The sequence below is a fragment of the Rhinopithecus bieti genome, unplaced genomic scaffold (assembly GCF_001698545.2).
Source record: "Rhinopithecus bieti isolate Rb0 unplaced genomic scaffold, ASM169854v2 scaffold_56806, whole genome shotgun sequence".
Taxonomy (NCBI): domain Eukaryota; kingdom Metazoa; phylum Chordata; class Mammalia; order Primates; family Cercopithecidae; genus Rhinopithecus; species Rhinopithecus bieti.
In genome coordinates, this window is record NW_016823424.1 from 2,415,349 (window position 1) to 2,428,635 (window position 13,287).

Below are 13,287 nucleotides of genomic sequence, written 5' to 3' on the forward strand. Positions count from 1 at the left end.
AAAAAAAAAAAAAAAAAAAAAAAAAAAGATGGGGTCTCCTTTTGTTGCCCAGGCTAGTCTCAAACTCCTGGGCTCAAGTGATCCTTCCACCTCAGCCTCCCAAGTAGTTGGGACTACAGGTGTGGGCCACTGCACCAGGTTTGTCTTTATATGTCAAGAGGAAGCCCTTGCTTTACCTTAGCTCGTTTATTCTTTGCTTAGATTTTTTTTTTTTTTCCTCTCTTGAAACAGCATCTCACTGTGTCACCCAGGCTGGAGTGCAGAGGCCTGATCATAGCTTAGTGTAACCTCAAACTTCTGGCCTCAAGCAATCCTCCTGCCTTAGCCTCCCAAATAGCTGGGACTACAGCTGCATCACCACCACACCTGGTTAATTTTTGTAAGTTTTTTTTTTTTTTCTTTTGAGACAGGGTCTCTCTCTGTTACCCAGGCTGGAGTGCAGTGGCACAATCTTGGTTAACTGCAACCTCCGTCTCCCAGGTTCAAGCAATTCTTGTGCCTCAGCCTCCCTCAACTGAGATTATAGGCATGTACCACCATGCTGGGCTAATTTTTTTATTTTTAGTAGAGACGAAGTTTTGCCACTTTGGCCAGGCTAGTCTCGAAGTCCTGGCCTCAATTGATCCACCTGCCTTGGCCTCCCAAAGTGCTGGGATTACAGGAGTGAGCCACCGTGTCCGGCCAATTTTTGTAGAGACAGGGTCTTGTTCTGTTGCCCAAGCTGGTCTCAAACTCCTGGCCTTAAGCGATTCTTCCCCCTTAGTCTCTCAGAGGTGCTGGGATAACAGTAATGCGCCACTGCCCCAGGCCTGTTTTTAGCCCTCTGTAAGAGAGGCAGTTGGTTTCAAAAAATGTACATGCTGCATCTCTCATGTACCATCTAATGTTTGTCTTCCTTTGGGGTTGTTCCAGCAGCTGCTTGGTGTTCTGCAACTTTAACTATAATTTTCCTAATATTTTTATTTCATTTTTTGTATTTTGGCCTGTTACCCATATGGAGCTCATTATCATGAACAGTATAAACTGGGAATCTTTTTTCCCCCAGAAAATATCCAGTTGTTCCAATACCATTTAATAACTAGAAGACTCTTTTCGCACTGATTTGAAATGCCACTTCTGTCTTGATATTTAAATTCTCACATCTACATGAGTGTCCTTGTGTTACATCTCTAATCCCTGGCCTGTGAGAGGACAGTAAGAAAGGGGATGCTTAGGGGGAGGTCAGCCCTGGAGATGTAGACAGGAGCAATCCTGAGATCCACAGAAAGGCCCTTGTAGTTGGCCTGCCTAGTACTGAAACCACTGACTAGGGAACCTCCAGAAGCCCCACGTTACTTTTCATTTCTCTACCGCCTCCCCCACAAACAAACAAGAAAACCAGGTGTGTAGCTGATTACCCAAGTCTGTTGCATCACGTCTCTCCCAGGAGTTGTCCCTTTACCAGCTCTACTCTGTGGTTGTCTGATGAAATCAACCAAAGGCTCCAGTCACGTGGCTTTCATCCTGCTAGCAGCTTCCAGAGCCCCAGGGATTATGAGGCCTCATTTTCTTTACTTGAATTCTCTAGTGAGTTTCAGAACTCTTTCAGCCACGGCTTGTCTTCAATCTGTCCTTCCACCGAGACTCCCTTTCTTGGCTCTCTATCCATCCCAGCCCAGAAAACCCAGATTTCTGCCTGTACCTAGTACACTCAGTGTTATTGATACCACCTTTCCTCACATACAGCTTTTCTTTGAAGTCAAATAAAAAAGGATTAGGCCCGGTGCAGTAGCTCACACCTGTAATTGTAGCATTTTGGGAGGCGGAGGCGGGTGGATCAGTTGAGGTCGGGAGTTCAAGACCAGCCTGGCCATGGCCAACATTGTGAAACCCCGTCTCTACTAAAAATACAAAAATTAGCTGGGCATGGTGGCGGGCACCTGTTATTCCCAGCTACTTGGGAGACTGAGGCAGGAGAATCACTTGAACCCAGGAGGCGGAGATTGCAGTGAGCCGAGATCACGCACTGCACTCCAGCCTGAGCGACAGTGAGACCCTGTCTCAAAAAAACAAAAAAGTTAGAAAGGAGAAGGAATACATATTTTCTCAGCTAAGGGCTTTCTTTAGTACCTGTTAATATATTTGCTTTTTCTCCTGACAGTAAAATGGAGCTCTTTAAGTGCATGCGCAGATAATTGTCCACACTGGGGATTTGGGTTCATTGGTGAAGACCTGGTAGCCTTTTACTACACTTCAATGTGCCCTTTTTTTCAAGAACATAGTTTTGCATGCAGTGGGTGCAAGTTGAAGGGTGTTTCACATTTTTCTATATATCCAAGCATCATCCAGTCATGTACCTTTCTCTCTGTGTGTTAGAAGGCAAGTGAGCGTAAATTAGGGGACACGTGTCTGGAAATGGAGGGTATGTTTGTGGAAATAGATTTTGGTGTAGGAGGGAAGATGAGACGGGTTTTTGAGAAGGTTGGACCCAGAAAGGTCATGGTGCATAAGATTTCCCATCTTCCTACTCTGGATTTATTCTTTCGACCAGTGCTAGTAAATATAGCAGCCAGTAGTCACATATGGCTATTCATTAAAATTATGTAAATTGGGCTGGCACAGTGGACCCCAGCACTTTGGGAGGCCGAGGTGTGTGGATCACTTGAGGCCAGGAGTTCAAGACTAGCCTGGCCAACACAGTGAAACCCTGTCTCTACTAAAATTAGAAAAAATTAGCCAGGCGTGGTAGCTCACACCTGTAATCCCAACTGCCTGGGAGGCAGGAGAATCACTTGAACCCAGGAGGTGGAGGTTGTAGTGAGCCAAGATCATACCACTGCACTCCCGCCTGGACGACAGAATAAGACTCTTCTCTCAAAAAAATAAATAAATAAAATGACAGTTTTCCAGTTGCCGCATTTCTAGTGGTCAGTAGCCACATGTGCTAGCAGCTGCCATCATTTTGGACAGCACAGATGTTCCCATGACTGCAGAAAGTTCAAGGGACAGCGCTGCTCTGGGATGGTCACTGAGGAGGTGCATGCCACTCATGTCTATGAGGCTAACCTTTCCTGTCTCTTGGCAGCTGACCAAGAATGGGACAGTGGAGTCGGTGGAGGCCGATGGCCTGACGCTGGATGATGTGTCAGATGAAGATATTGATGTGGAAAATGTGGAGGTGGATGATTACTTCTTCCTGCAGCCTCTGCCCACCAAACGGCGACGGGCCCTGCTGAGGGCTTCTGGGGTCCACCGCATTGATGCTGAAGAGAAGCAAGAACTTCGAGCCATCCGCCTGTCACGGGAAGAATGTGGTTGTGACTGCCGACTGTATTGTGACCCAGAAGCGTGTGCCTGCAGCCAGGCTGGGATTAAATGCCAGGTCCGTCCAAGTTGGCCTGAGATAGTATATCTACACCAGGGTCAGCGTGGTGAGGTGTGGGTGCCACTGAACATGGGAGGCCCATTCAGGGGTGCTTTCCCTATGGCTGTGAACACTCTCCAATTCCACAACCCTCCTCCATCAACAGAGTAAGCAAAGAGCACACGGCTAGGCACGGTGGCTCACACCTCTAATCCTAGCTACTTGGGAGGCTGAGGTAGGAGGATCTCGAGTCCGGGAGGTTGAGGCTGCAGTGAGCTGAGTTCACACCAGTGCACTCCATCCTGGGTTACAGAGTGATTCCCTGTCTCTTTAAAAAAAAAAAAAAATTTTTTTTTTTCTTTAAAAGAAAACAAGCATGACAGGATTCTTAGGCTGTGGAGGTATCTCATCTTTTTTTGTTTCATTTCTCAGAGGTGACAAGAAGCAGCTGTTAGCAAAGGGATGAAGAGGAGTTAGTACATTTAACATTTAGTAACGGTTTCCTAAATACTGATTCTTTGAGATAAAAGGAAGCAGGGTTGGGTGCTGTGGCTCACATCTGTAATCCCCAGCACTTTGGGAGGTTGAGGCAGGCAGACAGATTGCCTCCCAGGATTTTGAGACCAGCCTGGGCAACATGACTAAACCCCATCTCTACAAAAAATACAAAAATTAGCTGGGCGTGGTAGCATCGGCCTGTAGTCCCAGGTACTCAGGAGGCTGAGATGGGAGGAGGATCACTTGAGCCTGGGAGGCATAGGTTGCAGTAAGCTATGAATGTGCCACTGCACTCCAGCCTGGATGACAGAGCAAGACCCTGTCTCAAAAAGTTAGCAGAGAATGATGCAGGCCTATAGATTCTATCTGCAAACACTTATTCTTAGTACCTTTACTCCAATTTTGAAAAATAAAAATAGTTTTCAGAGCTTTATAATTCAGGATCAGACATGGCCTAGCAGAGCTTAAAACATAGTTACCTGAAAGAGAAAGTATCATCTCTTTTTGGCTGCCCCTTTTTTTTTTGAGATGGAGTCTCATTCCGTCGCCCAGGCTGGAGTGCAGTGGCGCAATCTTGGCTCACTGCAACCTCCACCTCCTGGGTTCAAGTGGTTCTCCTGCCTCAGCCTCCCAAGTAGCTGGGATTACAGGTGCACACCACCATGCCCAGCTAATTGTTGTAATTTTTTTTTTTTGAGACGGAGTCTTGCTCTATCGCCAGGCTGGAGTGCAGTGGCATAATCTCGGCTCGCTGCAACCTCTGCCTCCTGGGTTCAAGCGATTCTCCTGCCTCAGCCTCCCGAGTAGCTGGGACTATAGGCGTGCACCACCACACCCAGCTAATTTTTATATTTTTAGTAGAGACAGGATTTCACCATGTTGGCCAGGATGGTCTCAATCTTTTGACCTTGTGATCTGTCTGCCTCGGCCTCGCAAAGTGCTGGGATTACAGGCGTGAGCCACCATGGCCAGCCAACTTTTGTATTTTTAGTAGAGACAGGGTTTCATTGTGTTGGCCAGGCTGGTCTTGAACTCCTGACCTCAGGTTATCTGCCTGCCTCAGCCTCCCAAAGTACTGGGATTACAGGCATGAGCCACCGTGCCTGGCCCCTTGTTGGCCCTCTGATGGGGGACAGTTTAAGACACATTTCAGTTGAAGACGACAATACCATCCCAAAGAATGAAATTTGTCTGGAACTTAATTACTGAGGGTGTAGATGTTGAGTCCTTGTGATTGGATTTCTCCTAACCCTTTATTTTTAGCTGGGTAACAAATAACTGTGGTAGATCTGGCTAAATACTGCTTTTCAGACCAAAGTCCCATAATGAGTTATTGTTACACACACACCTGATAACAGTTCTAAGAATTGATGTAGCTGGGCCTGGCCTGGTGGCTCACACCTGTAACTAGTAGTTTGGGAGGCTGGGGTGGAAGGACTGCTTGAGCCCAGGAGTTTGAGACCAGGCTGGGCAACATAGCGAGACCCTATTTCTTTTTTTTCTTTTTTGAGACGGAGTCTCGCTCTGTCGCCCAGGCTGGAGTGCAGTGGCGCGATCTCGGCTCACTGCAAGCTTTACCTCCCAGGTTCATGCCATTCTCCTGCGTCAGCCTCCCGAGTAGCTGGGACTACAGGCGCCTGCCACCACACCCAGCTAATTTCTTTTTGTATGTTTAGTAGAGATGGAGATTCACTGTGTTAGCCAGGATGGTCTCGATCTCCTGACCTCGTGATCCGCCTGCCTCTGCCTCCCAAAGATTACAGGTGTGAGCCACTGCACCCAGCCAGGAGACCCTATTTCTACAAAAAATTTTACAATTAGGGCCTGGTGGCCAGGCGCAGTGGCTCAAGCCTGTAATCCCAGCACTTTGGGAGGCCGAGATGGGTGGATCACGAGGTCAGGAGATCGAGACCATCCTGACTAACACCGTGAAACCCCGTCTCTACTAAAAAATACAAAAAAAAAAAAAAAAAATAGCCAGGCATGGTGGCAGGCGCCTGTAGTCCCAGCTACTCGGGAGGCTGAGGCAGGAGAATGGCGTAAACCTGGGAGGCGGAGCTTGCAGTGAGCCGAGATCGCGCCACTGCACTCCAGCCTGGGCGACAGAGCGAGACTCCGTCTCAAAAAAAAAAAAAAAAAAAAAAAAAAATTAGGACCTGGCACGGTGGCTCATGCCAGTAATCCCAGCACTTTGGGAGGCCAAGGCGGGCGGATCATGAGGTCGGGAGTCTGAGACCAGCCTGGCCAACATGGTGAACCCGTCTCTACCAAAAAAATACAAAAATTAGCTGGGAGTGATAGTGGGTGCCTGTAATCCCAGCTACTCGGGAGGCTGAGGCAGGAGAATTGCTTGAACCCAGAAGGCAGAGGTTGCAGTGAGCCAAGATCATGCTACTGCACTCCAGCTTGGGTGACAGAGTTAGACTCCGTCTCACACAAAAAAACTTCTTTTAAATTAGCTAGATGTAGTGCTTTGTGCCTGTAGTTCCAGCTACTCAGGAGGCTGAGTGGGAGGGTTGCTTGAGCCCAGGATCGCTGCAGGCTGCAGTGAGCCATGATGGCACCACTGCACTCCAGCCTGGACGACAGAGCAAGACCCTGTCTCCAAAGGAAAAAAAAAGTGGTATAACTGGACTGGAGATTTCTGTAAGTCACTATCATAGAAAGACATTGTGATTTGTACATGCTTACTTGCTTACTTGTGGTTTTAATTTTTCCTTTTATTTTTGGTTTATGAGTTTTTCCCGTTTGGAATACGAAAGTGATAAGGAGGTAGAAAGCATCTCCTTTCCAGATATCCCTGGTCTGTAAGTTAATTATCTTGGCAACTGCTTCAGAACTAAACTAGTCAATCCTCAGGGAAAATAAAGCAGGTAGCTAAAAAATTGGCCACTGTGTGAACCTGCGTTCTAGCACCTTAGCAAACTAAGGCACATTTGCTTAGTTTCCCCATAATGTATTTTTTTGAAGCAGCAAGATCTTGCATTCACTGTCCCATGCCCGTCATTGCAGAAGGCCATAGGCTTGGGTCCAGCCTTTTGTTGGCTCAGTGAACCAGGTTAAGTTCTGAAAAAGTCTCTGAGGCTTGTAAATTTCCTCTGTGAAAACTATCAGCATTCAGAAAGTATCTGTGGACTCTAACTGGAAGGACCCTGTGGTGTGATTTTGTCTACTTTTATTTGGAAGAGGAAACAAAGCCCTAGAGAGATAAATGATTTTCTTGAGGTCACACCACTAATTAATGGCTGAGCTGGGATTGAAATGCAAGTGTCTGATAACTACCATCTAGTGTTCTCTTAGCTCACACCGCATGCTATGCTTTGAATTGGTTGCTTTTCTTCTTAAAAGGAGACCTCAAATCCCAACTGCCTTTTGGCCAGCTGATGTCTCCTATCTCCATTGTTAGGACTGTAGGTCTGTCTCATCTGCCCCAACCTTCTTGTCCCCGCTCAGGTGGATCGCATGTCCTTTCCATGTGGCTGCTCCCGGGATGGCTGTGGGAACATGGCAGGGCGCATTGAATTTAATCCAATCCGGGTTCGGACTCATTACCTCCACACCATTATGAAGCTGGAGCTGGAGAGCAAGCGGCAGGTGAGCCGCCCAGCAGCCCCAGATGAGGAGCCCTCCCCCACTGCCAGTTGCAGCCTGACAGGAGCACAGGGCTCTGAGACCCAGGACTTCCAGGAGTTCATTGCTGAGAATGAGACAGCAGTGATGCACCTGCAGAGTGCAGAGGAACTGGAGCGGCTCAAGGCAGAAGAAGATTCCAGCGGCTCTAGTGCCAGCCTGGACTCGAGCATTGAGAGCCTGGGTGTGTGCATCCTGGAGGAGCCCCTGGCTGTCCCCGAAGAGCTGTGCCCAGGCCTTACAGCCCCCATTCTCATCCAGGCTCAGCTGCCCCCAGGCTCCTCTGTCCTGTGTTTTACCGAGAACTCAGACCACCCAACTGCCTCAGCGGTGAACAGCCCATCCTACTTGAACAGTGGGCCCCTGGTCTATTATCAAGTGGAGCAGAGGCCAGTCTTGGGAGTGAAAGGAGAGCCTGGTATAGAAGAAGGCTCAGCCTCTTTCCCAAAGGAGAAGGATCTGAATGTCTTCTCTCTCCCTGTTACCTCACTGGTGGCTTGTAGCTCCACAGACCCAACTGCCCTCTGTAAATCAGAGGTGGGGAAAACACCCACCCTTGAAGCGCTATTGCCCGAAGATTGTAACCCTGAGGAGCCTGAAAATGAAGACTTCCGCCCTTCCTGGTCCCCCTCAAGCCTCCCCTTCCGCACGGACAATGAAGAGGGCTGTGGGGTGGTGAAGACCTCCCAGCAGAAGGAGGATCGGCCCCCTGAAGATTCTTCCTTAGAACTCCCTCTGGCAGTGTGATAGGGGCTAGAGGTCCTGCCTCTTACCCGTTCTCTATTTATTCCCTTATTTTATCTAACACCATTTCAAAACAAAACTGTAGAAGCAGCTGCTGCTCCCATGTTATTTTATTGGGGTCTTTGGGGAATGGGTGGGAAAGGATTGTTTTGAGTATTTTTTAAAAGGGAAACAGTACCAAGGAGACCAGCCCCAGCTTGATCTGGGGATCCTGGGGGCAGAGAAAGCTGCATAGTGCTGAACACTCAGCTTTCTGGGCCACTGGAACAAAGAACTAGGATCTCACAGGAGAAGCTGGGTAACTCAAGCAGCTAGTCTTTCTGTAGGGACCAGAACGTGAGAATTTGAAGAACATGGCAAAGCCCCTTCTCTCCCAAGCCCCAGGCAGAGTACAAGCTCATTTTTCTCGGTGGCTATTCTGATTCCCCATTTTGGTGTGTCATAATACTTCAAACTAGAAAGTCACCTGGTCGAGTCTCAGGAGGAGGGAATGGAAGGATCTCTGCTTCTGTACAAAATCTCCAGAATTTACAAAAATTTAACCTGCCTTCCTTCAATCCCCTATTTGGTAAATAGGTTAATATTTGACATGTTTGGTGTTCTCCGACCTGTTCCCCACACTGGGGATTCCTGGTCTGTAACTTGAATTGTTTCTTCCACATGTTCTTAAGTACTAGAGTTAAACTTGTCTTTATGTCTTTTTTTCCCTCCATCTTTTTTCCTTTGGAGAAAAAGAGCTGGATTGGCTGGGGATGTGCTATAAAGAGCCTGAGCCTTCTGTACGTATCTGATACTAGCCTGTCAGGCAGCTTTCGGCTGGGGCTCACCCATCCCACAGGAGGCCTGTGTGGAGCATTAACTGTGGCCAAAGGAGGCAGCGGGAACAGGCTGCTTGCTATTTGGAAAGATGACATATTTGTGCTGTGCTTGTTTTTCCACCCAGGTTTTTCCCTCTTCGTGAGATCTGAGCTTTAGTGGAATGTAGGATGTGGCAATCTTAAGGTCACAACCAGTTTTCGTTCTTTTTTTCCTGTATCTACCCTCATGGTTGTTTTCAACATACCAGGTTAGAGAGTTCTTACACTGTTCAAGTCCAGGAATTGCAAATGTTTATTGGACCCCTCCATCTTGATGATACATAAAAATTGGAAGCCACACCAGTTCTTAAATGCCACATGCAATTCCCAGATTCCAAAGGATTCACGTTCTAATTATAACCTTTGAAGCATATAGAATGGAACTCATTCAGTTTGATTCAGTTCTTACCTCTGTCAGGGGGAATATGGTTCATGTTCATCCTATGTTCTAAGATCTCCTCCATTGAACAGCACTGATTTCCTTTTATTAGCAATCTTTGCCTCTGTTCTAAAATGGAGGCAGTAGGGAGCAAAACTATTCTTCTCAAGCATCCTTTACACCATACATTACTTCTGGTATGGTTTATTAACCACACACACAAAAGAGTGAAAAACTGTTGGGGGGAAGACACTACTACTTATCTTCCTTATAAAGCCTTTTCTGTGGGATATTAAGGCCCTGGTGTCTTACAGAAACTATGTATGTCGCAGAAGCATTTCACCCCTGAAGTCTCTAAACTCGAGCCTGAAAGGATTTGTATTTAATACACATACATTGTTTAGTTCATTCTGCCTCTCCTATTTGTTCCAGTGTTTGCTTGGTTTTAGTTTGGAGGGGAACTTAAGTACATAAATCCTTATCTCTCCCCATCCCCTAGCCTCACGAAACAGAGTTGAGAGTCTTAAGTACCTGAGATCTCAAAGCTATCCAGAACTGAACTAGACTCCCCTACCTTAGACTAGTACCCACAAACACAGGACTGAAGCTTAATTGGGAATTTGGCTTTATGGAGAAAAGAATCTTTTTCAAAGTTTGTGTCAGAAGGGGAGGGTGAGGTCTGCACACTGCCTTTGCAGGAAGGCTCTAGCTTAATCTAGGAAGTAGATTCCAGCTGCACGATGAGGAACACATTAGCTTTTGGGATCAAACCAGGAATATGAATCTGTAATTATTAAGCTCATTGCCAACCCATAAGATAACTGATGTTTCTGAAAACCTGTAGTTTCTTAATCTAAGTCCATCCCCTTCATTAACTCTACAGTTGTGATTCACACTGATCCCAAACTTTTGAGTGCTAAATATTAACATTTAGCATTAACTGTCTTGTCAAGCAAAAGGCCTTCTCTACAACCTAGTCCATCTCACTTCTGGTGCTACCTGAGTTGGACAGAATTCTAGCTCATGGTTGCTAGGAAAGCTAGGCCTCTGATCACAGAAGCAGACAGCTTCAGCCCCAGTCTAGGCCTAGATAAATGACTTCTCACCACAACTCTTACTATTTTCCAATTTCCTTTCTCACATACTGTACACAGGTAGTATTTTCAATGTGAATCCAAAGCTTGTCTGGTTCTCTGAAAATAATTTTTTCCCCTTAGGTTCTTTACATTGTGATAATGCTGTATTTAAAGAGAATATTTAAATGTAATATTAAAGAAATATTCAAAGAATGGTGTGTTACTCTTTGTCTCGGCAGGCCACAATTCAGTTACTTGTTAGAAAAAGGATGCTTCTCCAGCTTCGTTATAAAACTAATTAGGTCAGTTAGGAATTAATGTTAACAATAGAAACATTTTGTGATGGAAAAATAGAATATTCTCTTTGGACTACCAAGAGCTGGATTGGTCATATGCCCTTGTATACCTGTTCAGCTGAAGCAGGCCTTGCTTGTGTCTGTTGGAGCTTTGCCCTGTCCCTACTCTGGGCTCCCATTTTCTCATTCCATTAACTATATGAAATTCTCTTTTCCTTGTTATCATCTTAAAGTGTCCAGCAAGGAGATCAACTTCAAATCAGTTTCGGCAAAACTTCCATCCCATCAGAAGGTTCTATTCCAACCAATTAAATCCCCACTTGTTAGGTTATGTCAGTCTTGTAAAAGGAGACTCAGCAAAATGATTAGAGTATGCATAAGTCATTTCCATCAACAGGTTTCAAGCAGTCTTTACTTGGGTTTAAAAACAGTGCTTCATGCATTTACAGTACGTTATTACAGAACTATAAGTCACTGATGCACACCCAAAAGCTAAACCCAACTTACTAACTCGATGCAGACCTCTCCTGATCTCCCCAGGCTGGGCAGTAATTAGTACCTTACAGGTGTGATCCATGGCCCAAAGAAGGCAGCCACTGTCAGTTACGGTTGGATTGCTGCATCACAGTGGAGGCAAGAAGCGCTGAAGATCCCAGCCCGGAAAAGACAATGGAGAGTGAAGGCTAGAAACATTGAGGAAGGGGTCAAGAATCACTTGTACTTCCTGTTATCTTTTCCAACAGAATATTCCTGCAAGTTACCCATCAAAAAAAAGTCAAGGTGTTCAAAGGGTTTGAAAACCAAGTGGTTAGCCCGTGCCAGTGAGGGGGACAAAAAACAAAACAGCTGGATTTTTGGTCATATCAGAAAGGACGGAGGGAAACACTGAAGTACATGCATGGACACGAGTGCTGTGGCCAAAGAAGTGCTGTTCTCGCCAGCCACAAATTCTCTACCAGCAACAACAAAAACCCACAGATGTAATTAACATGGAAGTGGATCAGTCCTTAGCCAAATAAAGATTCCCACTTGGGGCAAAAGCGGACTTCCTAGGACATGAACTGAACGTATCACAGTAAAAGCCCAGTAAAGGCTGCTGCCAGTTCCAGCTATTAGTAATTACGAGGGGGACGGGATGACACACCTCACGTGGGCCACCTCTGGCAAGAGGGTTTGTTTCAGTTCTAGCTGTGAAGGGAATGTCTGCAGTTCCCACGTGTGCCATGCTGTGAAGCCCATGGCCCCTGCTCCTCTCTTTCCCTCCCACACACTTAACAGTGCACACAGACATCGCTGGCAAGTGCTGTTTGTTCCTGCACTGCTGTACTATGCGACTGCAGGACAACGCCATCCGCTCCATGGTTCACTCAGCGCCTTGTCCCAAGGTAGTTGGTGGAGAGCAGGACCACGTTGTGCAGCAAGAGAGACAGCTCAGTTTCTGAAAACACCACAGTGTTAGTGGTTTGGCTTGGGAACACTCTGCCTTATAACTGCCTTGTTATATACGGCTTGAGCCTGGAGGCAGGAAGCCAAGTACAGGGAGGGGTGGAATGAAGAAGCTGTTTTTCTCAAAGTTCCCCTTCTTTGTTTCAGCCCCTGCACGCATGCCTTCCTTTCCTTCTACTATATATTTGTATCACCTCATCCTCTATTTCTCATGTGACTGCAGTAGAAAATTCAGAGATGGTAATAGTACTAAATACCAGTCACCTTGGGATTGTTCTAGTAGAAGTTGCTGCTCTACGGACATTTTTCAGCTTCAAGATTAGTAGGCCTACCCTAACATCCAAAGGCCCAGACCACATCAAGACCTAGCCTAAACAAGGAGCCAATAAGCCTAATACATACCCTCATATGCTTTGTGTTTGGTCAGTAGACTGTTTTTGTTTTGAGTTTGAATGCCTTTAGACCAGTACTTCTCAACAGGGACAATCCTGCCTCTCTCCTCCCCACCCCCAGGACATTTGGCAATGTCTGGAGACATTTTTGGTTATGACAGCTGCGGGTGAAGGGGTGCTACTGGCATCTAGTGGAGAGAGGCTAGGGATACTGCTATAATAAATACCTGTAAGAACAGGATACGCCGGGCATGGTGGCTCACGCCAGTAATCCCAACACTTTGGGAGGCCGAGGCCAGCGGATCACCTGAGGTCAGGAGTTTGAGACTAGCCTGACCAACATGGAGAAACCCAGTCTCTACTAAAAAAAAATACGAAAGGCCGGGCGCGGTGGCTCAAGCCTGTAATCCCAGCACTTTGGGAGGCCAAGACGGGGTCAGGAGATCGAGACTATCCTGGCTAACATGGTGAAACCCCATCTCTACTAAAAAATACAAAAAAACTAGCCGGGCAAGGTGGCGGGTGCCTGTAGTCCCAGCTACTCGGGAGGCTGAGGCAGGAGAATAGTGTGAACCCGGGAGGCGGAGCTTGCAGTGAGCTGAGATCCGGCCACTGCACTCCAGCCT

General features: G+C 46.7%; 1 protein-coding gene across 6 annotated transcripts in view; it reads left to right on the forward strand.

Annotated features, from left to right (window-relative positions):
• CSRNP2 (cysteine and serine rich nuclear protein 2) overlaps positions 1–10,737 on the forward strand; it is a 24,573-nt gene extending 13,836 nt beyond the window's left edge. For all 6 annotated transcript variants that reach the window (XM_017861483.1, XM_017861482.1, XM_017861487.1 and 3 more), the window contains 2 exons: positions 3,065–3,361; positions 7,295–10,737. In XM_017861483.1, the coding sequence (XP_017716972.1) occupies positions 3,065–3,361; positions 7,295–8,218 (1,221 nt within the window). In that variant the 3' untranslated portion in view covers positions 8,219–10,737. The remainder of the gene's footprint in view (positions 1–3,064; positions 3,362–7,294) is intronic.
• The last annotated feature ends 2,550 nt before the right edge of the window (positions 10,738–13,287 follow it).